At 37.2% G+C, this 27,480-nt stretch overlaps 1 protein-coding gene across 1 annotated transcript in view; it reads left to right on the forward strand.

Annotated features, from left to right (window-relative positions):
* The window catches only part of LOC145987960 (uncharacterized), a 120,577-nt gene that overhangs the window by 80,760 nt on the left and 12,337 nt on the right, over positions 1-27,480 (forward strand). The window contains exons 10-13 of the mRNA XM_083122802.1: positions 157-343; positions 5,135-5,307; positions 11,779-11,909; positions 19,988-20,127. Of these exons, the coding sequence (XP_082978928.1) occupies positions 157-343; positions 5,135-5,307; positions 11,779-11,909; positions 19,988-20,127 (631 nt within the window). The remainder of the gene's footprint in view (positions 1-156; positions 344-5,134; positions 5,308-11,778; positions 11,910-19,987; positions 20,128-27,480) is intronic.

A 27,480-nucleotide genomic window follows, 5' to 3' on the forward strand; every position in this document is an offset into this window, starting at 1 on the left:
TGGCAGTTCAGAATTTTTGTCAGGATTTGCAGGAAACATGTTCTCGATACCAACCATACAACCACATAAAAAATCCTGAATCATAATTTGTCCCCAGGTTGCCAGAAAGTATTTCATGTTGATACATGAGATTTTATCAACATCTTCCACTTGCAGGCAAATGCCAAAAGTGTTACCATAAGTGAAGGTCTGGAGAAGAAACTTGTTAACTGGTTATCAAGATGCCGAAAAATTCTTCCTCATTGTCAGACATCTGCAACAATAGCTGCATCCCTTGGAAGGTCACCGTTTATTGGAGATGTTCATGTGAGGGTGACAAGGATAAAGCAGATTCTACCAGCAGGTAGGATGCTTATATTATACATTTAACTTATTCCCTGATTGTACAAATTTTCGCTTTGCTCACAAATACAAGGTACAGTCATTAAATAACAGAAATTGTATTACAACTTTTTTACAAGGATATATAAAAATGGTTTTTGCCTTGATTTTCAACATAGTTACCCTGTTTTTCAACACACTTGGTCCACCTGTCCACAAGCTTGCATATGCCCTCCACAAAATAACTTTTTGGCATGGCGTGTAACCATCTTTGCACTGCCTTGATCACCTCATTGTCATCTGCAAACTTCTGACCCCGCAAATGTTTTTTCAAAGGTTCAAACAAGTAAAAATCCGATGGTGCCAAGTCGGGACTGTATGATGGATGTTTCAACACCTCAAATTTCAGATCACATATTGTATCCATAGTATGCACAGCCATATGAGGGCAAGCGTTGTCGTGGAGCAGCAATACTCCTTTTGAGAGAAGTCCCCGACGTTTTTATCGTATGTCAGGCTTCAACTTGCTTACCAACATGTCACTGTATCAAGCACTATTCACAGTTTGACCCTTCTCCTGGAAGTGCACCAATATAGGGCCATTGACATCCCAAAAGATCGTTAGCAGAACTTTCCCAGCAGATGCCTGTGTCTTGAATTTTTTTTGTACACTCGTACACTCTCCCCTTACTTAACGAATAACACTTCGTTGCTCTTCTTTGGTGCAGGTCGACAGTGGAGGGGTCATGTTGTACTACTGTGCAGGTGCAAACTGCTTGATCGTCCCGACACCTATGTGACATATTTCTAAGCAACCATTTTGTGTCCAGTGATATAATTTTTCATTGTGCATCAATCTCCCTGAAAGTTATAATAAAATTTCTGTTATTTAATAACTGTACCTAATATTATCATTTGTGGTAGTTATGTCATGTTTATACTCATTTCTTAAAAACAGTATTTCTTTTTAACATTTTGTTCATGATACTAATATTATATGCAGTCAAGGATATTTTGAAAATCTAGAACAGTCCAAATTGGAAAATACGTGTCTGTCATTTTGATAACATTCCGAGTTTGTTTTAAGTGCTCTTTATGCTCAGATAGACTAATCAGAACTGAACATACAGTTTTAGCTTGGATCTGAACCAACAGTGATCGAGCCTAGACTCCTTAATTACAAGGTGACAGCACTACCACTACACCATCAGGAAGCCTTTTATTATTATTATTATTATTATTATTATTATTATGGAGATATTACGAGCTACATTATAAGCAAGCAAGGCCGTAAGTACAGAGGGACTAAGGTAGGCATTGGTCACCCTGAGTCAGCAGTTTGCCCATCCTGAAGTTTACAAGTCAATGCACACCAGTGAATACAAGGTGTGACAATAAGGTTTCCGGACTCATGCTGTAGCACTTTTATTGAAAAATCAGATAATCGAAATGTTGTACCTTTCAATGTAGTCCCCTCTCCAATCCCTACCCCACTCCATGTGGATCTTCCACTGTTAGAAGCAGTGTTGCAAGTCATTTTATGATATGCTCGCTTTGGCTTTCACTGTGTCCACAGTCTCGAACTGGGTTCCTTTTAGTGCAGACTTGACTTTTGGGAAGAGAAAAAAGTTGCATGGGGCTAGGTTCGATGAGTATGGTGGATATTCTAACACTGGAATGTTGTGTTTCACCATAAACTTCTTCACAGATAGCACGTTGTCCTTGATGAATCCATGAGCTGTTCTTCCGCATGTCTGGTCTCCTTCTTCTCACTCATTCACGATCGGTCCCCAAAACATTCTTATAATACATCTGATTGACAGTCTGACCTTCAGGCACCCAATCAACATACCTAGGTAGATAATCCCTCGCATATTGAAAAAAGAGATCACTATTGCTTTGAATTTGGACTTGCTCATTCGAGCTTTCTTTATCCTTGGAATTGGGTTCACTTCCAGTGCATGGATTGTCGCTTAGTCTCAGAGTCGTGTAGAAAAATTGAAGTTTCATCACAAGTAATTACGTTTAGGAGGAAGTCCGGATCATTCTCGATGTTTTCAAGAGTGTGAGCACAACAATTGGCTTGGATGTTTCTTTTGACTGGGTGTGTGGATTTTTAGTACCACTTTTGCACACACTTTTTTCATACCAAGATCATAGTGTATAATCTGTAACAGTTTCCTTATTGATGTTACAAAGTTCATAAATTACTCGAATGCTCAGGCGATGGTCTCCTCAAACAATTTTAACTACCTTCTCGATACTGTCTTGAGTTTTTGAAGATCAAGGGCAGCCTGATCGTGGAATATCCCTAACGCCTTCCCTACCCTTTTTAAACTTCTTAAACCACTCGAAATCTCATGTGCGAGATAAATACTGATCCCCATAAATTCCTTTCAACTAATAGTCACTTTCCAAGGCAGATTTCCCACGTTTTGTGAGAAATTTGACATTAACACGTTCCACTTTCAAACTTAACATGATTCCGACTGAGCTCAGATGCACGGTCCGCTTCTAACAAAGGCCACAGCCAGGCTGTTCCATGCATGTGGGTAAAATTTTGTGTGCAGCTGGAGGGTAGTCCATAGATCAGTATCCTACCCAGTTCTTTATCAACGTGGTCTGAAATGAATAAGAAAATCAATCCAGAAACTTTATTGCCACACCTCATATACCTGACACAATTGCTCATCCTGAAAAAAATAGTTGTCGCCATGCCTCTCGAGTCCTTACTATTGCATTGATTATAAGACAAAAAATATTAAAGTACTGATAAATAATAGATGTTATGAAAGTTGTATCATTTCCAGTGGCGAAGCGTGGTGTCGCTGGAAGGGTAGGCACAGACGTGTGAGTTCGTGTTGTTATGGGTGCGACTTTTTTAAAATATAAAAAAATATAACCTTTAAAGTTATTTCTGAAAATGTAACAACATATTCTTGCATCTATCAACGTACCTGAATAGTAACGCTTGATGTCTGCTAATTCATAAATCGTATTTCTTGATTTTATTGTCAATTAACACTTTAGATGTCATTCGAGTGGCAGTCCTCAATGTTCCAATGCCACTTCCTTCTTCCTATGCCCGGTAATAGACTTTTTGCTTGATTTTGTAGTATTTCAGATTAATATAAGTCATTATTCCGCTTTCTCACTTCACGCTCTCAACAATGAAAGCCAGCCCCAGTGGTGGAGTGGTTAGCACATTGCGCTACGACGTCAGGGGTCCTGGGTTCGAATCTCGGCCTGCGCATGGGTATTTCTGGTCAATTTCATCATATCAACATTCTTCCCCATCTTTGCAACTTTGCCAAAAGTGGCACAAAAAGCGAAGTAAAAAAAATCAAAGAACAATAAAAAAATAAATGACCGAAAAGAAAATAACAAGATAAAATATAACAAAAAAACAACAACGCAACAGGAGTAAATCGAGAAACTAACGAAAATGCAGAACACTGGGATAGAAACATTTTTATTGCCCTCGCAACAAGTTGTCTTAGCCATTCTACCCTCACCTTTCCTTTCCCCTTGTTGGACACCCCACCCTGGACAAGAAACAGATGTGGAACCCAGTTTGTACCGTGTGTCCAGCATTGCCAACCTCTCAATCAGGAAAAGTATGCTGATTAAACACTTTAAATTTTGCTAAATGCAACTAAATTGTGCTCGGATGACTTAGGTCTTAAGCTCATTTTATGCATCTATTTTGGGGGCAGTTGTGATGTGAACATGCGTTGTTGATTAGTTAAACAATATTTGTAATTTCCTCCATTAAATTACTTACAATGGCTTAACCAATATAATTGGTTCAATATAACGCTTGAAAAAGTTTGAGAAAATTTGATGACTACAAAAGGCGGCGGCTTGTTTTATCTGTGACCCCAACTTTCTAGCAAGTTCCTTCAATAAAATGTTTCTCGTGAGCTAAGTAAGGAAAGATAAAGAAAAGATGAAAAGAAGACAGTGGACCAGATGCAGCTGGATGGCATTCTACCTTTTGTTTGAAACAAATAAGATTTGCAATTTTATTTAAATTTATTTGTCAAAATATATTCGTCTCAATTCATTATATCTGTCTCCCAGGGGCGCATGTTTATAGATGATGCTATATTTTACCATTACTACAAACACAGGGTGCTAGGTGCCAATGAAGTTCAAATTGTACTACGTTTAGCACAATTATGCTAGGGTTAGCATCACTGCATGAGGCCGGACTCACTGTGTCCATTTCGGGCGAACACTCTCCTGAAATTATGCTTTTCCTCATGAATCACATAGAGTGTTATGGGACCAGCTGAGGCCCTCGGAGAAGTGGCTCAACATGCGACGATATAGTCTCTGGCAGGGATGGAAATTTGTGGAAATTATCGTAAGGCCTAGAATTTCAGTTTTCTTGTATTAAGCGTCGTTTAATGAAATTATAAGTAATAAAATAATCCGTAATACTGTTGTATTAAAAATTATCTGTTCACGGTAGTAATTACACTCAATATACTACAGAGTAATTTATTGCAAATAAATCAATAGAACAGAGAAATAAGTAATGCAAAACACTCATTTCAAAGCTTTTGCAATACAATAGTTTTGTGTAAGCTAATGTAAAAGGAATGTACACATTTCAGAGAAAACTGATTTTTTGTAGATTACAACATGCCCAAGAAGTTGCAAACCAAACAACGAGAGGGGACATGAATTCATTTTAAGGGTGCTAAATTATATTTTTGCCCCAGGTGCAGGAATCTCTGGCTAGAGCTCTGCCTTTATGCCAGTAATCATCAGCATAGTAATTAATTATTTATTATTTGCTTTCCAGGTGCATATGTTGACTTTCAAGTGGAATCCAGTGGACACATTTTAGATGCTGTAAGAATCAATATGGGAGACTCCATATCAACATGGCACAAATTACAGTTAATGTATTCAAATTATTTGAAAATCAAACTGTGTTCTTCACAAGAAGACATCCTCTATTGTGGTATTATAAAGGTAAGAGAATTGTAGAATGTAATTTTTAAAGCTATGTAAAATTTCAAAAGTTCATGAAGTATATCAAATTATGTAGAACTGCATATCTAGGTGCTTATTCCTTCAAATTTATGCTGAACCACTGTTTTTAACTACTTCCTTCCTGTCATGGAATGTATGAGAACCCCTTAATAGATTGTAGTTTTGTTTCAACATTGACATAATAATAATAATTCATTATTTCCGTTGACCCATATACATGGCTATGGAAAACATCGTACAACACAGGATTAAAATATTAAAATTGTAAAAAGAAAATATACAATACAAAAATAAAATAATACAATAATTCAATTTACTTCTTGAACACATTAAGGTTATATAGTTCTATGTCTGTTAAGTACTGTTATATTATTAATACAACATATACAATATTACAATGCTAAATTTGTAAAAACAAAAACACAATATTAAAGTGCAATAATACAATAATCCAGTTTACTACTTGAATCCACGTTTCTTCACATCCCCATGCAAGAAAAAGAGTTCATCTCCTTCTCTCTCACAGCAGTCCAAATACGTACAATTTCATTATTTCATTTTTGTTCACATCAATCCATACTTTTGGAACTTATCTTGCATGCAATTTATGAGATACTAACTATTCAGTGAAAATTCTGTACACTTTACTTTGTAATATGATCTTAAGTTCCACAGCAAGAATTCAGTGTTATCACTGATCATCAGTGCTTGAAGTGAGAGGAGGTGTCGAGGGATGATACTCCCAGCTAGCAAAATTTATGCAGAGCACCTTCCCCCCCTTTCCTTCCTTATCTATCTCGATACTGATATACCCCTCTCTCCCTTTGATACCCTCAGGTCTGTGGCAATTATCACTTAGACCACTGCTGATCACAAAGCAGAATTTTTTTAAAATTTCCTCCTTCACATCTTCAACATTGTCATCCACCTGAACACTGTACAACCCTCCTTAAATTCTTTTCCTTCACTCATTACAGAAGCCCAGAACTTTCACCCAATTCATAGTGAGTTTTGGCAACATTACAACCTTTTATGCTGAGAAATCAAAATGTGGATGGGCTTCACAACTGGTGGGACCAAGACGTCCCAAGTGGCTTGCAAGCATAATAAATCAGTGTCTAGGAATAGCAAATGACAATAAATTTATGGCAGTTTTTCACAAAAGCTTCTTAGTGCATCATTGTTGTCAACAATTTGTTATTAACGACTGGCCTTTACTTTGGGAAAGCACCTAGTAATAACATAAGAAGAAGTTGGTTAAACCCATTTCTATATTTAGAGAGAAAGCGTGTAAAGGAAATTAAGTTCCAAATATAGTTAAAACCCAAATATTAATTTGAGGTTCCTTTTATGTTCCTTTTCTTTACTTTAGAGAGTGAGATTAATTGATTTGCTTGAATGTATATTTATAATTACGACTGGTGTAACAGTATTGGTTGATTGTATAATAGTTTCTTGGAAGGGGGGAGTATACTTTTTTTTAATTTTACAATAACTAGATAAATAAATCAACATTTTCTTTAGATCAAAACACTGGTAAATTGGCATGAAAGTGTAATTATTTTACACAATTTTAACTCTATGAAATAAAAGTATTGATGTCTGTAGAAACAATATAGAGATGGTGTTGCCATTGGTATCTTTTCAAGAGTGAGTATAGTATTCAAAAATGAATATATTTTATAGCTTTTATATCACCCAGTATTGTGCTTTACTGAGAAAATTTCATTCGGCTTACATTTACTTCTATATTTATAATGTAAAATATGTAATTTTCTTTGAAATTCTAAATATCTGTAAAGTTCATTATTACATGTCCAGCTGGTAGGACATCTAACTAACATGCAGGAGACCTGGGTACATTTCCTAGGGTGGATGAACTAAGGTCACAATTTTTCAGACTTCCCTTCATAAAAGAAGCTTTGAGTTTAACCTCGCACACTAATAAAAATGGTACCTGGAGGCAGGCCCTTACCCAGGAGTTTTTTTTAGGGGGGGGGGGGGGCAAGCCCGAAACCATGTTTATATATATATATATATATATATATATATATATATATATATATATATATATATATATATATATATATGTATGTGTGTGTGTGTGTGTGTGTGTGTGTGTGTGTGTGTGTGTGTGTGTGTGTGTGTGTGTGTGTATATATATATATATATATATATATATATATATATATTAGGGCTGAGCCGATACCGATGCTCTCACCAATACCCACAGATACCGATACTTGTATAATTCCAAATTTAAAATAACAAATGTTATATTAATTAATTTATTATATTATATAAATATGAAACCAATCTCATCTCTTTTTTGTCCTTTAACAAAGAGAATAATAATTAGTAAACGAAATGTAAGAGGAGAATGTTACAAGTCTCTTGCTTCTATATCAGGCGATTGACTTCAGTACAGTGATATTCTGAAGTGACTTTGCTTACGATATACTTTCGGCAAATGATTTCTAAGAAAAATTAAATGCATAGTTCTATCGCTTGGCGTGGGAGGAAATCCAAACCCATCACTACACTTTCCAGAAACTAACTGCCGTCATCTGTCGTTCAAAGAAAATGATTCCCCTGCCACGTTCCTTGTGCCGAAACATGCCTGCTGAAACCCAGTCGGTACAAACAAACAGTCTAAAGTGTAAGCCTTGTTTTGTTGTGTGTTTTCTTATGTATACATGCACAAGACATACAAAATACGTAGGTTCAAATTAAACAATATAACTTTAATGCCTGGAAGCCATTCACGTACATCTTACACACTGTTACTATAACAACCAATCAATAACATGTTATAGAATATAAATTCTTCTTCTTCCTCTTATCATGCGTCTATCATCTCCTCCTGGAGTCTCTTCTTTTTGTTTTAAGTGCTGGTCTCACCGTATCTATCAGGAGGTCTCCTAAGTCTATTCGATCTTCTGATTTATGTGTGCCCAGCATCTGTATTTGGTTGGTTTTGGTTATCTCTTCCCTCTGCATCCTCCGGTTGTCCTTCTGGTATCGATTCAAGGTTTGGATCAGGTAGATCTGTTGATGAGGGGTTTGGTTCACACTCACGTTTTCGTAGCCACCTGACGTGTACCGTTCGTGTCGATCCGTCGAACAACTGCACTTTATGCATCAGGCTGTTGCCAACTCTAGACAATACCATTCCTGGTACATGCTTCGGAGAATTTACCTTCAGGGTCTGCACCCAGACTGGATCATTCGGAAGATATGCAAGATAAGTTTTGTCAAGTCTCTTCCTCTCTACTCGACCCCGCCGTGATCCAAGAAATGGTGGGCGATCCACTCGCCTTTCCCGTTCAGTCATATATTTATGTCTCTTGTATCGCAGTTGGTCACTTTCCCTTGATTCAACATCCTTATCTCTCATTGCCTGTGTTCGAATTCCAGTTCTCTCTTCTCTCGCCTTCTGAGCCAACTGCCTCAGATGCTCTTCTTTCTTCTCCCTTCCTTTCTGGTCAAGTTTCTTCTCCAGCTGTGCCCTCAAACCTTCACTTTCCGGTATTTTAGTATTAATGTCTGCGTTATCATTTCGTTCGGACCCCATATTTGTGAACAATGTGTTACATTGTGCTAACAGTTTTCTCCAACCCGGATGAATACTGTCGAGCCATGAACGTCCAATCAACGGATAACGCAGTTCTTCTTCACACAATATAACCGGTAATTTATACAATACATCATTCAATGATAAATCCACTAAGATTTGACCTTTCAACTTTAACTTATCATTATTCACGCCTCGTAACGTTAGTGAAGTACAATGTGTTCGCTGATGTGGAAACAATTGTTTGAAAGACTTGTTATTAAACAGAGTAACCGTAGATCCAGTATCTACTTCACATTGTATAATTCGCTTATCAATACACAAATCAACTACGCACGGTTCTGCCGACACAAGAACATTACTGCCATCTATAACTTGTGCTCTTGGCTTGAAACTAACACTCCTTGCTTTTGAACGAGTGAGTGTTGCATCTTCCACTTGTGAATTGTCTGTGCTTGATGAAATAGTGCAAGTATTATCTTCTGGCGGATGAGAATCACTAACTTCGACGTGCAATAAAGACAAACCATGAAATTCGTTATGTATGTTTTGTTCAACAATAGCGTCTAAAGGTTTAATATTCGACTTACAAGTTTGATCCGAGGTAATTGTCTTACTCGTAGGTTTATGGTTCTTTTTCCTAAACTTGCATTTTACATGCCAATGACCTTTCTTTTTGCAAAATGAACATATCGAATATTTTGCTGGACAATGTCCAAGATCATGCCTTCTGGAGCATCTATTACATTCTTTAGTGCTTTTATAACTTCTATTCTGAGGATTGACAAAGTTCTTTTTGTGCGCTTGCGAGGACTGGAAACATGGTTTAAATTTCTGTGTCCCAGCAAATGCAACTACATTAGAACTACATTCCTTTTCACGATGTGCGAACATTTGTGTTTCCCGTTCAATTAATTCCATTTGAAGCACAATATCTTGACATTTTGTTGGAGTCAATGTAGGTTCAGACAGTAATTTCTTTCTAATGCCGTCAGACCGAACGCCTACAATTATTTGCTCTACAATGGCTTGATGTAAGTACTGGCCAAAACTACATTTTAGTGCGTGTTGTTTAACACGTACCATAAATCGTGTTGCATCCTCGCCGCTTTCCTGTATGCATTGCCTGAACTTAAAACGTTCCACATATTTGTCGAATACGATTGCCGTTCGACTGGTTTAGGTGCTAGGATAGTCTTCAGCACTTTGAATGTTTCAGGTCCTATAACTGCGATCAGTATGGGTACCTTCCTGGCTTCATTAACATCATGAGCCAAACAAGACTGTTCAAACCTCGTTAAATAATCTTCTACTTCTTCCGAATCTGGCCGGAACTCAGAGAATAAATTCAAACCGAACATATTTATATTGTGAACAAATTAATATCACAATATCGTAGACACAATCCGTATCACACTGCTTTGAATTTGCCTTGTACAATTATTGTAAATAATACACAAACCGTGTAATCTTGGTTCTTACCGTAGAAATTGATCAAGCCGACACAATTTCTCCTTCCATAAACCTATGCTGGAATGATGATCGTCGCGTACTCTTCGTGACGTCTTCATCCACACTTCTTCTTACGAAGGATTACCAAGAATATCCTGTACGACTGCGCCATAGATGTAAGCCTTGTTTTGTTGTGTGTTTTCTTATGTATACATGCACAAGACATACAAAATACGTAGGTTCAAATTAAACAATATAACTTTAATGCCTGGAAGCCATTCACGTACATCTTACACACTGTTACTATAACAACCAATCAATAACATGCTATAGAATATAAATTCTTCTTCTTCCTCTTATCATGCGTCTATCATAAAGTAGGAAAGAGTTGGAAAGGAAAAGGGGATTAGCCCAGGTATTTGAATTTCCAGGAAAATGCTATGTACTATGTCTGAGACATGTCTACCACTTTCATGGGCGATTACCTTTTTGACTGCAGGAGGTCACTAAAGAGAGGGATGTCCGCAAACACCAAAGAAAGTGGAAGGATTACCAATAGGTGCATCGTTGGCTTTTGGGACCTCATTGGGGTTATTGTTACACGAGACCGCATCTGTTCGAACAAAGCCTGGTAGACTTCAAAGAGAATTAAACAGAAGCAGCGAACTTCTATGGGGAGTTCATTTGCAAGCTACTTGATCGCGAGTCTTATCTGTGTACAGATATTTGTGTCACGTACTTACTGTTCTCTGAAACTACACAACTATTTTTAATTTTTTTCAATATCAAAGGTAAGTTGGAAAAGGTGAATGAAACTTTGAAATGGAAAAGACAATTTGTTTTGGCCGTTCTTCTATAGACTCAAAAACAATAGTATCGCCTAGTATCAGTGCAAAAATATCAACCAATACTTACTGATACCGATACCCCTGGAACCAGCTCAGCCCCCTATATATATATATATATATATATAAAATTGTCATGAAATATATGTCCATTATTAAATAATTAATTGATATCATTAATTAATCAACTTATTTATAAATATTTATATATACAAACATATATAACAAATTAATTTGCTATGTTCTTCACATAACCACATTTTGTAGATGCAAAAAATATTAACACAGTTATTTTAGTGGTTTTTATTTTACTTTATCTGCAAGGCCCCTTCCCCCCCCCCCCTTCCCTCTTTAGTATGGGCCTGCCTGGAGGCAACCCTGGGGGATAAAGGTGACCGCAGCATGATGCAGATCATATTGCCTAAGGAATGGCTGATTTTATTAATGTGCCTTCATGGTATGGTGCAGTGAGCACAGGAAATGTTACCGTTTTATCTACATTATTATATGATCCATTAATGTTGTTAAAATCCAGTAAGTCTTGTGTGCAAGACACTTTCTTCTGTATTTACTTTACAGCTCAGTAGAAACTACATCGACAGGTGCATTAAACTTACTCTTGGAGACTGTGAGCTACAGCTTGAACTTGAAGTGCAAGATGGAAGCTTGGCATTTCCTGAATTTGGGAAGGACTTACTGCAACAATGCAGGTAAACATAAAAATTATATTTTAATAATGGTATTAAATGGATAATTAAAAGAATGTGTTAGGTGTGTAACGAAATGTAATTAAAAATTTTAAAAAGAGCTTCTATGATTTGAGGCTTTCCTTGTATGCATAGTGAAGAGGGTTCTTTCTGTTCATCTGTATGCCTGAATTTATAAATGAATCTACCTGTACTTATCCAGAACATATATTTCTTTTATGAAGTGAAAAGTAATGTTGCACACTTGCATTACCCTGTGCCACTATATCACACACATATTGTGTACATCAGTGTCTTAGTGGAAGTAATGTGATCAGCAGCATGCTCTGTCATCTTTACTCTCCAGTAAGTACTCACCAACTTTCGGCCCCCTTCTGAGGCACCCTATGTAAATCAAGTTTTGTAACCTTTCAACTTGTTTGGGACCTGGCAACATGACAGGTTACTATGTAACATATAAACAGGTTATAATAAATGTAGTTGCTTGAGAGAATAGAATCCCAATTTTTAGATGCAATTTAGCTCTTTTCTGCCAATCCAATGTGACAACACTGGCCTGTTCCGCCAGACCTGAAACAGACATGGACCGTGCAATAACCCCATAACACTCTTTGTCCCAAACCCAAGAAAAGTCTTCCCCACTCTCATTGCGCACACTCTTCTCTTGTTATCCCTTCAGGGTAAACGAAACTGCCCACCTTTTTGCTGGTGTCGGCTGCATAAAAAAATGTCTGCTTGTAATATCTATTCGATGACAGTATTAAACGCTACAGCGCCTTGAATAACGTAGTGTGGAAAACGACCCAAGAAACTAGTTCCCCAGATGGATGAAAAACATAGATGGCAGTACGATCGGAACAGGTGCTAATTTTGTTATGAAAGTAATGCGGCTTAGTTAGTTTTTGGAATATATTGTGTAGATTTGTTTGTCTAGAAAGGCGGTAAGTGAATTCATGGAAATAGTTATATTTGTGGAGTGATTTGCAGTCACGAAATGATATTAATTTGGAAATAAAAGTAAAATAAAATTAATAAATAAATAGCATGTGTAACACAAGAAGAAACTTCGCAAAGTGATTCCGGACGTCAGGTGTTGGATTGTGTACAGAGTTTTATTTTTCTATGTTATTAGAATATAAATAGTATCCTGAGAGATATTTCATACCGAGGCAACAAACCACAAGTGTCGCTTGTAAGCGAGCAGTCTGTAATCAATGCAGCCTTTCGAACCGTAGGGACACAAGCTCTGACTGCACTGTTTCCTCAAGGATACTTTACACCAAAGCGACACACGACAAACGATTCGGTCCAAGGCAACTTTCATACCGAAGCGATACATGTTGCTTGGAAAAGAGCCAATCAAGAGCAACATTTCACATCGTAGTGGCATGACGGGGAGCACAGGCCAGCGTTCGGTTGGTGGAATCTTCAAGCGATAAGTGTCGCGTGCCCCTTGTCGCTTTGGTGCGCAATCTCCTGCATGCGTGAACAACAAACCACGGCAACATGTTGCAAGCTATTGAGGAAATGGCCAAGTTTGAGCGACGCACAAGTGACAAAGCGACACGTGTGTCTTATCGTGTCGCCTAGATCTGTTGTAATGTGCGGTTTGTCATGTTGCCTATCTGTTGTTCACACAATTAGCAGCGAACGCTTGCCAATAGACTGAAGGCACCATGTTGCTTGTCACTTAGTTGGGAACTCCCTTTGTAGCACGTCGCTTCGGTCTGAGCACCCTTCCTTTAAGAAGCTTTCCGACCGAAGTAACAAGTAGCATGCTAATACGCCATATGAACGTGTCGTTTGCTGTTTGGACCTTCATGTGCAATGAATGCTATTTTACAGTTTGGAAGTGTGTGTCACTAGTGTGACAGTGTGAACATACCGTGTCACTTGTCCCATTGGTTTGAAAGTTTCCTTACACTCATGTCGATGGCACTAAGAAAGTTTTGTGGGGTTCCCCTTGTCGTTTCATGCAATCATCATTATCATCATCGCCGCAATTAGTTTAAAGTGGAAGAAAAGAGACATTATTTTCCTGTAGTTTACGGTTATTACAAGCATAAGAAAACAGTTTTTCTTTGTGACGTAAACTACAGGAAAATAATTCTATAATGCAAACAATGCGTACATACAAGAAAAGAGACAGTAAATATAAAAAATACAAATGCTTCAGTGTGTATATCTTTAAAAGAATTGATGATGATAATAATAATAATGAACATACACAAAAATTTAGTTGCCAAGAGCATTCCACACATATTTTTTCTCCCGTATTATTAACGAAAGTGTGACGATAACAGGACGTGGTTGACTGTCTAGAATGTTCGTTAATATCTTCACGACCACTGTACCAAATATCATAGCAATTATCACATTCATAGAAATGCTCCATGTAAAAGAATCAGACGTTGCAGCAAAAACTCCCTTTACTTCCATTATAAGCAGACGAATACCAAGCATCGGGTCCAACACCAGCGCCTCTAGCGGTATCATTTTTGAGTGGAACCAGCCAGAGAGCACAGAACCGTGCCGTTTTCCACACAACATTATTCAAGGCGCTGTAGTTAACGCATTAAATAACATTTCAACAACTTTTATTTTTAAAAAAAATATTTTGCTGTCACTTGCCAGTGCTACTTGCAAAGTAAAATATAGTTGAAAACATTTTAGAAATGATTGTTATAAGAAGGAAACATGAAAGACCAAAAGTGAGTCCTACCTTACCGATGATTACATCTTCACTCAATTAAGAACTTGATTGTTCTTGTTGTTCTTGCATTTCAGTCCAGCACTTTCTTGCATAAATCTGATCGCTCCACATGACATGAATCACAACCAAAGCTCTACCGTCACGATCCTTGCATTCCGAGCCACGCTCCCTTCTAGTGTCCTGAGCAGGAGGCAAGTTTTCACAGACAGGGAACAAAGGAGGGAATCCCCATTCACGATATAAATAAATTATTCTATTTCCAGTGAAAGTAAAACTACTTTGTAAATATAAGGCGTATCTAGCATTTTAATTTACATAATTTGGTATGAAGACTTACTTTAAAAATATAAGTTCTTTAGACTTTCTGTTTACGCTATGGTGTTGGGTGAATCGACAAGACCATCAGCACTCTGACCAGAAAACAAAGTCAGAACTACAGAACTCCGTAATTTTCAATTTCACTTACACTTGTCGATTAAAGGAAGAAAAACCCAAGAGTCGTACACAATATGGAGAATGTACAATGAAATAGAAATCTCTCTGCACAAACACAGACTAATGTTTATAAAAAATGCTGGTACACCACAAATTTCCAACCCTGGCGGAAGTGCAGTGTTGCTGATATTCTGTTCGTCCTAGTGGGTAACACCACGAGTCCGGCCTCACGAGCACGTTATAAGCATACGCACAGAACTCGTAAGATTAGGCTTTCCGCATATACGACCGTACGACGGAATGTGAAGAGAAGAGGCCCCAGCAAATGTGCCTCACTCCATGGAAAGTTCGTATACTGGACAGGGTTAGAATTTTTTTGTAATTATTATAAATGAAAATTACAAACTTTTCCATTGCATTACATATGTTTTGACGAAATACGTAAATACACCTTTAAAAGAGTAATGGCGTGGGTAGGCCCAGCCTCCTGGCCTCAGTGTGGACGCTTCGCCACTGAAGACAAGCCCAAAAGGCCTGACTTTGCAAATGATGTTCTTTCTCGCATTGATGATAACCCCGAGTTTCTGAACATGGTAATGTTCTCAGATGAAGCAATGTTTCACATGTCAGGCAAAGTTATCAAACACAACGTTCGTGTATGGTGATCAGAGAACCCACATGCAGTGGCGTGCAGTGCTAAATCAGGCAGGGGAACAGGTGACGACCTACATTTGCACCCCCCCCCCTACCTCCCATACCTGTCGTAATATAATGCAGTTGACCAAGTAAAATTCAACCCTTACTGAAATGAACCAAATAAATATAGGATACGTACATATGTTACAAACTGTCAGAAGTGACATACATGAAGCACGTTAAAATTATGACAATAACATTGTTAAAGCAAATATGATATAATGTAAAGAAAACCTTAAAAACAAAATTGTTGATGCACAACAAAGAGAAAAATAATGAAAGCAATTTATGAGTGATCAGAGGAAATAAATGTTTGGTCGAAACCTGTTTCATCTCTTTATGTGTAGATTACTTTGGCATATTTTATTTTTTTTATTTTTTTTTATTTTTTTTATTTTTTGGTCGAGTTGAGTATTCTTGTAATTCAAACGTCCTCAATGAAATAATTACATTCAGATTGCCGAGTTTTTTCATGACTTCCGCTAGATTTGTAGAAATTGTGACAAAACCCGAACTGTTCCAAACTCCCTTCTCAGGAAAAACAAGGAAAACAATAATTTGTCGCTGGTAGAGTATCCAGTTAATCATTTTACAGAGTTGTAGTAACTTGTTTGAAAATGCCTTGTGTATGATTTCGTTTTAGTCTTTAATCCAGTTAGGTAGGATAGGTATTGGTTTACTGTCTTTTCTGTATAGTTCAATGAACTAAAAGCTTTCGTCTTTGTCTTCAGTCGGTGGATCATACATTTGCAACCCTACGCTCGCAACATTCGCTTTCTTGTCCTGCCGCTGCGTGAGTCTTGGCTTGGGGTTGGTGGAACAGGTAGACGCGAGCTCTTCCCTTGTAAGCTATTTTGCAGTGTTTAGACAAGGCATTTAGCAGACGCTCAGACTGTAGAAGATTTTTCCAGTTCGTTATGAATGACAGACTCAATTTTGCAATGAAATTAGGAAAATATGGACTTACTACACTCAAAACTATCACTACGGCACAATTAAACTTTAGCACACAGCAAGAATTCGAAGGAAAAGGAATGCGCTATGTCTCTCGCAGGGAACAGCTAGAGAGTTCAGCTTCCGTGGTGAGGATATCTGTACATGTTAGAACAGTTTGCCTTTCCACAAATTGCACATTTGCATCCAAAAAATTGTGTTTCAACAAGATGGTGCCCCTTTTCATTTGAAGTTTACCTGTTTGCCATGTGTTAGAAGAAACTTTTCCAGATCGTTGGATCGGGTGAGGAGACCCTATCCCTTGGCCACTATGTAGCCCACATGTCACTCCCCTTGACTTCTTCCTCTGGGAATATGTTCAGGATGCAGTTTACTCAACGAAGGTGTCAAACGTGAATGCTTTGCGTGACTGAATTGTTGCTGCCATTGATACCATCCCTGACGACATGCTGCAGCGCAAGTGGCACTAAGTGAAATACCGGCTGGACATTCTTTGTGTCACTAAAGGTGATCACATAGAAGTGTGGTATTTTTTTGTAAGAAACTTCTTGAGTTGCTCTTTGCAACAATATTACTAAAAAATCAGTAGGTGTGTTCGTTTTAATTTCCTATCAATTCAAGATACTGGAGGTTCATCGTGTACACCTTGTATTTTAATTTTGTAAGATTCATTGAAAATTAGGTTAATGAATCTTTATCACTATGGAGTTTTTAATATAATATTATTGTAAGCTCTCATTCAGAGGATCAACCTACTTCAAAATCAGAAATAGAACAGTACATTAATAAACAGACTATTCCACGTTACCAGTATTCGCTGCTGTATTGGACATTTAGAAAATGAGTGTCCAAACCTGAAGCAAGTGGCAAGAAAATACTGCATCAGGATTCAGTGAAAGAGTGTTCAGAGTTGCTGGACAGATTTTTATAACAGAAGAACTAGGTTACTTCCAGAAGCGCTTCCAAAACTCATGCTTCTGAAGTTGAATCTGCCAGCATTAAATTTCCAATATTAAGAACAGGAATACATTTTGCAGTTTCAAGGAACTGCTTGTGTACTAATGTTAAATCTCTGAGAAAATATATGCATATATAATTAATATGCAATTAGAAATGTATATAGCAAAATTATTTTTGTCATGCTGAAAATAACATTCCATTTCTGTTCAATAATCTTATGTATCGGAATCGGATAAATATTGGCATCGGTATCGGTTCCAAAAATTATCAGTGAGTACATTGTCATGGGTAAATTTTCAGCTTCATCACATCACTAACCTGAGGTAACCTGAGATTGCAACAAATCGTGGGTCCCCAGTGTGGCAACCAAACATTAAGGCGAGGAGGGACAATTTCCCCTAGGTCTTTCTCGCTGGGGCAGCTGCTGATCACTGTTGACAACTTTGCTCTTTTGGAGCCAGATCTGGCTCTTTCGTGCACTCGTTTGACTGTGAACTGTGGCACCCGCCCTCTGCCCCACTATGATGCCACCACTGGCTCCGGCCCATAAATACCAACTTTTGCCATGAGTGTACATTTGCATGTGACGTGATATTCGTATAGCTATAGGCTGCGTCACCCACCTCTTCTTTCCTCCCCATGTATTTTTATATAGCGCTGTGGCTAAGATGAAGATGACAATTTTGTTATCCGGGAACCCTTTATTTTCGATTTTATATTAATATCATTTAATTATTGAGATGGGTGATGCCGCCAAATCTAGGCGGTGAAAACTAAGAATAAATTTACATCACTTTAAAGCTAATGGTAATAGCAGCACCCCCACCCCTCTGACAACTAAAATTACCCTAGTAGGCACTTTATGCAGCCTTCGTTAATCTAGCTCCTTGAAAGTCCTCTTTAGCTATATTAATGGTGAAATTTAGCTCTATTATGCACATCAGGTTTGGCAACACTGCCAGGATGGCCGTAGGAGGCAAGGAGAAATGCACTAGGCTTATGGGACCATTATTTTATTCGTTCTCTCGGGAATATCAAACATCCGATAACGTAGAAAAGTACATGGATGGAAAAAAGACACGTTGAACTATGTCATAGTAGTAGGAAAAGTCGAAACTCCCATTTGATGAGCCGTAACTTGAAGTTGAAGTTGATGTCCCATAAGGAATACATAGGATTCGGTAAATACTAATTCATCATATTTTTCAAAAATCGTAGAAGGCTTAATAATCAACTTAGGAAACCGCTTCCACTTGCCACATGGGGAGAAATTCATACTCTTCATTTCTGGCAGAGATCTTTTTAGTAGCATTGCTCATTCCGACGATATTGGAATAAATGCATGCCTGGTGCGTAATTGTCCCTCTTCGCCTTAATGACTGGATCACTATGGCTTTCACTGTTGAAATATCTTCTTGTAAACTTTGTTTAATTTAATAATAATAATAACAGTAATAATCCCTTTATTTGTAGGGTGAGGTTCGGCCATAGCATGCTCTAGTTTCATTTGAATGTAGATCTTGTAAGTTTGAACTATCATTATGAGGAGGAGGTACACTCTAACCAGGTATGAATGGTGAAGAAAATGTTGGCAGGGGTGGTAGTTTTGAATTCATGAACATGCTTTTGTTCCATCATTTAAAAATCATTTCATCATTCATCATCATCATCTCAACTAATGTAGAGAGGTAAAAAAAGGGGAATGTAATATAAACAAAGTAGAAAATGGAGGACAGTATGTAAACAATGTCCACTGTTTACCTGATCATGAACCTTATTTCTTACAAAATAATCAAAATCTGGTCAATAATATGCTCTTTGTTTAGTTTGGAGACACAAAATACTCAAAATCTAATTAATATTATAATATTCTTTGTTTGGAGACAGAGTTGCGTTGTTAGTAGAGCATCTGCCTGCCACATAAGAGACCTGGGTTCGATTCCAGGGGTTTGTGTTCTAAGATTAGAATTTTTCTGACTTTGTCTCTTTATAAAGCAGCTCTGGAGTCCACCATGCCTCTAATAAATGGGTACCTGGCAGCAAACCTGGGAAGTAAAGGTGGCTGATCCATAAAATGATTGAGATTGAGAATGTGTGAAGCCCTATCTCATGGCAGTAGTACAATGAGCATGAAAACTTCACTTCACCTTGACCTTATACCTTATTCTCTTCGCTGTAAACATGTGCCCTAAAGGTTGCCATTTTAAAATTATCCGCTTCTCAGATTCTAGCATACAAGCATAACTACTGATAACATTGTCATCACTAGATGTATTTTACCTGAAAGTCACTTTGAATCTTATATTTGTGTTTCTCTTTGCAGGGGCTGGAATCCTCCAATTCCTTATTTGATATGTTGCTGTGTCAATGAGGTAGAATCACGTGGATTAAATGAAGAAGGCATATACAGGGTCTCATGTTCGCATGTTGAACACAATGATCTCAAAACAATTTCTGAGAAAGGTATTTCCTCTTATTTTATGGATAATATATTCTAAGTAAATTACCATAAGTTTCACACTAAGTTAATCAACTGTATTGTACAGGGTGATCCAATTGAAATGTCAGAAAAGTAAACCATTATGTACATGAGGTTAATTTTATATATCTCTGAGCAGTTTGTTGTAATATAAGCAAAAAGGATGTAAGTTTCGAGTGAATGGAGGTTTACAGACTTCAGCCCCGTGACGGTGCTAGCATACTTGGTAGACAAAGATTAGTGATTTATCAACACACCCTTAACACCCACCTAAAATGTTTACCAAATGCACTATCTTTGGTTGTTATACCCCCTAATTTGAACTTACGCCCTCTCCAGATGGGACATTCTGGATAAATTCTTGGACAAAGATGGTGGTCACACCACCACAGTGAAATATTTTAGTGTTATATGCACATTAACTCCACCATGCAGCTGAAGTCTGTACACCTCACTCACTCGAAATTTACATCCTTTCTGCTATAGCGGTTTACTATATAATATGGATTATTCACACATATTTTAAAACACTAACTTGATGCAACAGGTGTTTGTACATAATGGAAAAATACTTTAAAATATAATGTTTCTTATAACAAGAGCTATACTTCCATTCAAAATAGAGTTAAAGTAAGTTAAAAAACATTAGAGAAAGGTTTGAAAATTTATTTGAAAATACCTGGAAAACCTGGAGAAGTCAGGTAATTTGTGTTGGAAAAATGAGTAGAAAGCCTAATCCTTTATCCAAGATGACAGTATGAATTAGAACATATTCTGAACTAACTAACTAACTAACTCCCTAGCCTTCTTAAACCTGAAGGTTCATGGCTGAAGCAACACAGGCCTTCCATCTTTCCCTATCTTGAGCAAGTTCTATATACTCTTTTCCATCCCTACCGATTTCCCTTAGGTCCATCTCAACGTTGTCCCTCCATCTTTGCCTTGGCCTTCCTACAGGTCTCTTACCATCAGGTATCCCAACAAGAATCCTGTAAACTCCTCTTTCCTCTCCCATTCGTGCCACATCGCCTGCCCATCTAAGTCTTCTTGATTTAATTATTCTAATAATATCTGGACATGAATACAAATTATGTAGTTCTAAATTATGTAACCTTCTCCACTCACTTGTCTCCTCATCCCTTTTAGGTCCAAATATTTTCCTAAGGATCTTATTTTCAAATACTCTCAATTTATGTTCCTCTTTCAATGTAAGGGACCAAGTTTCACATCCATATAATACTACAGGCAAAATTACTGTTTTGTATATTTTAACTTTTAGTTTCTTAGATATTAAACGAGAAGACAAAAGTTTATGAAGAGAGTAGTAACATGCATTTCCTGAATTAAGCCTACTTTTTATTTCCTCTTTAATATAATTTTCATTTGTTAATATTACTCCTAAGTATTTGAATTTGGAAACTGGTTCAAACGAGTTGTCATCAATAATTAGATTTTGATTATTACCTAACACTTGGTTTCGGCCTGTAAGCATATATTTAGTTTTCTCTTTGTTAACTTCCAAACCTATCTCTTTAGGAGTTTTGAAAAATATTTTAGCATTATTCTTAATTGTATTCACATCATCCCCCAGCAAGTCTACATCATCTGCGTATGCTAACAACTGAGTCACACCATTTAATTTTAGTCCTTCTTTAGTTTCTTTTACCTTCCTAACAGCATATTCTAAGGCAAAATTAAAGAGCAATGGAAATAATGCATCTCCTTGTTTTAACCCATCATGAATTGTAAATTTGTCAGACATATTAATACCCGCACGAATTTTACTTTCTGTTTCACTAGTGCATATTTTTATCATACTAACAAGCTTCTTAGGTATTCCAAACTCTACTAATATATACTCTGTAGTCCATTGTATTAATCTCCCAGACAAGGGTCTGTTGTAAGAACGGCCCTAGAGGCCGAAACACGCCCGCTCCAATAAAGGCGATTTTATTATTATTATTATTATTATTATTATTATTATTATTATTATTATTATATAATTTATCTCTTTTGACCGAATCATATGCTTTTTTGAAATCAATGAATAGCTGATGGACATTTTGATTATATTCCCACTTTTTTTCAAGTGTCTGTCTGATGTGAAAAATTTGATCTGTAGTTGATCTGTTACGTTTAAATCCACATTGATAATCACCTATAATTTCATTAGCATATGAGGTTAGTCTTGTTAAAAGAATGTTAGATAATATTTTATATGTTGTTGAGAGTAGAGAAATTCCACGGTAATTATTGCAGTTCATTTTATCACCTTTTTTAAACACAGGAACAATTATGGATTCTTTCCACTTTTGAGGGATTTCTTCTTTATTCCATATTAAACAAATTAATTTTGAATTTGATATATTAATGAATTTTCACCATATTTAATTAACTCAGCTGGTATTAAATCAATGCCAGGTGCTTTGTTATTCTTTAGCCTTTTAATAGCGTCCTTAACTTCAGTCAAGTTAGGTTCTGGAACTAAAGGTTTTGCTGTGTGGACTTCATTTACTTCTGATATATCTCCTACATGGACATTTAAAATGTCATTAAAGTAGTTCTTCCATCTATTTAGAATATCGCTTGGGTCAGCTAGAAAATCACCTTCTTTTATCAAGTTTACTTTAGGTTGCCACCCCTTTCTAAACTCATTTACACCTTTATATAAATCTCTGATATTTTTATTTTTGCTGTTTGTTTCAATTTAATTAATTTTGCTTTTCAAGTAATCTCTTTTTTTACTTCTAAATGTGCGGTTAACTTCTCACTTTATTCTATTATAATTGTTTAGATTAGTATCATCAGAGTTATTTAACCACCTAAGTCTAGCCTGATTTCTTATTTCTACTAGATTATGACATTCATTATCAAACCATGGCTTACTTTTTCTCGGTTTATGGTATCCTATACTTTCTTTAGCTGTTTATTCTATTGCATTACGTATGTGCTCCCAATTCTTATTTATGTCTGTTTCATTTACATTTTCATCATCATTTAAATCCTGCAAAACATCAAATCTATTTGACAGTTTAATTTGGTAATCTTTCTTAATTCTTTCATCAGTAAACTTTCCTGTATCAAATTTTAGAACTTTTAGATTTTGTTGCTTATGATTTATCACTGAGAGTCTTTCTCTTAATTTAGCAATTACTAAATAATGGTCACTGGCACAGTCAGCACCTCTATGTGTACGAACGTCAATTATACTAGTATGCCTTCTCTTATCAATGAGAATATGATCTATCTGATTATGAGTTTTACCATCTGGAGAAGACCAGGTATATTTATGGATATCTTTATGTTTAAAAGTGGTACTTTTCACAATTAAATTCTTTGAGGTTGCAAAAGTAATCAATCTTATACCATATCATTACTTAATTCATGAAGACTTTCTTTACCAATCGTGGGTTTAAATGTCTCTTCTTTGCCAATCTGTGCAAGTCACCTAACAGAATTTTCATATCATACTGAGAAAATTTATCAAAGACCTGTTCTAACTCTGTATAAAAATCATCTTTAGTATTATCATCTTTATCTTCCGTTGGTGCATGTATGTTTATTAAAATAATTTTACACCACCTACCCTGTAAAACTGCATATGACATCCTATCATTAACAAATTCTACTGTTTTAAGAGCCGAGATAATTCTATTATTTATGAAAAAGCCTGTTCCAAAATTATGATTTTCAGTACCACCATAGAAAAAAGTATAATTTTTAGTTTTACAATTCCCTTCTCCTGGCCACCTAACTTCCTGGACAGCTACTACATCTAATTTATACTTAACTATCTCATTAACAGTACACTGAAATGCCCCAGGCCGGTAAAGGCTCAGAACATTCCAGGTGCCTAATTTAATATCCTTATTCCTAACGTAGATCTTATCCTTAGTCCAGGGACCTCCCAAAGTAGTCCCCACCTGGAGATCCGAATGGGGGACTATTTTACCTCCGGAATATTTTACCTTGGGAACATCCATGGCCTTATATTGCTGTTTCTTGACTTTTTTTTGACAGTGCAGAGTTGTCAGCTCTACGCCTAACCCCCAATATGAATGGAGGAACTACTACACAAGACAAACACAAACACATTAGACAGCACAATTACTACAAGACGAACACAAACACATTAGACAGCACAACTACTACACAAACACATCACAACTATAACACAATATAAATTCAAACACACCACAACTACTACACAATATAAACATAAACAAATTACACACCACAACTACTACACAAGACAAACAAAAACAAATTAGACAGCACAACTACTTCGCAAGACAAAACAAACATACTAGACAGCACAACTACTACACAAACATACTAGACAGCACAACTACAACACAAGACACATACATACACATCACCGATACTACACAAGACAAACAGAAATACATTAGACAGCATAACTACTACATAAAATAAACACAAACACACTAGACAGCACAACTACTACACAAGACAATCCCAACCACACTAGACAGCACACCTACTACACAAGACAAACCCACATACAAGCACACCACAGCTACTACACAAGACAAACACAAACACACCAGAACCACAATGTTTACATTTGGCAATGAGAAATGTATTTGCTTCTTCAGTTACTTTTGATAATATTGGAGTTGAGTTACAGCAATGCACTGGCATTCATTCATTCCTTAGTCACTGAAAAGGAAGGAGAATTTCACTGCTGCTAACTTCTCTTTTCTTTCTTTTCCCTTCTTATACCATTTATGCCAGTAGAGCAAAGTTCTGTGAGATTTGAATCGCTACAATTAGTAGGCAAAGTAAGTCAAAATCTTATCTCGCACCTGGATGCATATTTATTTCAAAATATCAATAATTATAATAATAATAATAATTGTTGCAGGCAGTAGCGAAGCATGGTTTTACGAAGGAGGCAAGCGATGTTTTGTACAATAGCATACCGGGAGGAAGGGAGTGTTATATAGTCCAACTGGCCCAGTCATAAACAAAATAAAAACAATTAATATGTTGCCCTCTGCCTAATGTTTTTCATGATCATCACATTCTCGAAAACTGACTGAATGAAAATAGTGATGGACAATTTGCCTATTATTTCTTTCGCCATTGGGTATACCATATGGAGAGGTCGTAAAAATAGCTTGTAACATAAGCACATGTTGCTAAAAAAAAAAACTGGTCACCAAAGGTCAAGTCTCAAAAACAATGAGTAGCATATGGACAGGTTGAAAAAAGACTGGGTAGCATATGGAGAGATTGCTAAAAGAACGGGTTGCCAAAGGACAAATCTCAAAAATACTGTGTAGCATATGGAAAGGCCACCAAAAGACCGGGCAGCATGAGGATAGGTCGCTAAGAGAATGGGTCCCCAGAGGAAAAGTTTTAAGAAAACAGTGTAGCGGCAGGTCGCAAAAAAACTGAGCCAACGAAAGACAGGCCATAGGACAGACCGTTAAAACAACAGTCGCCGTAGGACAGACGGTTAAAAGAATGGTCGCCATAGGACAGACCGTTAAAAGAATGGTCGCCGTACGACAGACCGTTAAAAGAACGGTCGCCGTACGACAGACCATTAAAAGAACGGTCGCCGTACGACAGACCGTTAAAAGAACGGTCGCCGTACGACAGACCGTTAAAAGAACGGTCGCCGTACGACAGACCGTTAAAAGAACGGTCGCAGTACGACACACCGTTAAAAGAACGGTCGACATACGACACACCGTTAAAAGAACGGTCGCCGTAGAACAGACAGTTAAAAGAATGAGTCGCCGTAGGACAGACCATTAAAACAATAAGTCACCATAGGTTGAGCTGCTACAAGAATGTGTCAGCAAAAGACAAGTCTCAAAAAGACTGTGTAGCATAAGGGCAGGTCGCTAAAGAACGGGTCGCCAAAGACCAAGTCTCAAAAAAATATTGAAGTTACAATCACAGGTCGCTAAAAGAACGGATCACCAAAGGACAAGTGTCAGAAATATTGTTTAGCATAAGGATAGGTTGCTAATAGAACGGATCACCAAAGGACAAGTGTCAGAAATATTGTTTAGCATAAGGACAGGTCGCTTAAAGAGTGGGTGGCCAAAGGACAAGACTCAAAAACACTTTCTACCATATGGACAATCGTAAACATAGTCTGTAGCATAAAGACACCTTGTTAAAAGTTCAGGTTTCCGAACAACAAGTCTAAAAAACACTTTGTACCATATGGACAGGTTGTAAAAAGACTGGGTAGAATAGGGACAGATCGCTAAAAGAACAACTGGCGCTAGGATAAGTCTCAATAACACTTTTTACCATATGGACAACATAAAAATAGTCTGTAGCATAAAGACACATTGCTAAAAGACGGGGTTTCTAAAGGACAAGTCTCAAAAACACATTGTACCATATGGAAAGATCGGTAAAGGAACGGGTCGCCATTGAACAAGTCTCTAAAACACTATGTACCATATGGGGAGGTCGTAAAACTAGCTTGTAGCATAAGAACATGTTGCAAAAAAAACCACTGGTCGCCAAAGGACAAATCTCAAAAACAATGAGTAGCATATGGACAAGTTGAAGAAAGACAAATCTCAAAAATACTGTGTAGCATATAGAAAGGCCGCAAAGAGACTGGGTTGCAGAAGGACAAGTCTCGCAAACACTTTGTACCATATGGACAGGTCGCAAAAATAGTCTGTAGCATAACGACATGTTGCTAAAAGTACGGGTCGCCAAAGGACAAATCTCAAAAACAATGAATAGCATATGGAAAGGTTGAAAAGAGACTGGATAGCATATGGAGAGATCGCTAAATGAAAGGGTTGCCAAAGGACAAGTCTCAAAAACACTTCGTACCATATGGACATGTTGTAAAAATAGTCTGTGGCATAAGGACATGTTGCTAAAAGAACACAACGCCAAATGATAAATCTCAAAAATACTGCGTAGCATATGGAAAGCCTGCAAAAAGACTGGGCAGCATAGAGACAGGTCGCTAAAAGAATGGGTAACCAAAGAACAAGTCTCAAAAACATTGTGTAGCATATGGAAAAGCTGCAAAAAGACTGCATCGCAGAAGAACAGGTTGGTAAAAGAACGGGTCGCCGAAGGACAAGTCTCACAAACACTTTGTACCACATGGCAGGTCGTAAAGCTAGTCAGTAGCATAAGCACACGTTGCTAAAAGAACTGGTCGCCAAAGGACAACTCTCAAAAACAATGAATAGCATTTGGACAGGTAGAAAAGAGACTGGGTAGCATATGGAGAGATTGCTAAAAGAACGGGTCGCCAAAGGACAAGTCTCAAAAATACTTTGTGCCATATGGACAGTTCGTGAAAAGACTGGCTGGAA

The sequence above is a fragment of the Lepisma saccharinum genome, chromosome 5 (genome assembly GCF_977018435.1).
Source record: "Lepisma saccharinum chromosome 5, izLepSacc3.1, whole genome shotgun sequence".
Taxonomy (NCBI): domain Eukaryota; kingdom Metazoa; phylum Arthropoda; class Insecta; order Zygentoma; family Lepismatidae; genus Lepisma; species Lepisma saccharinum.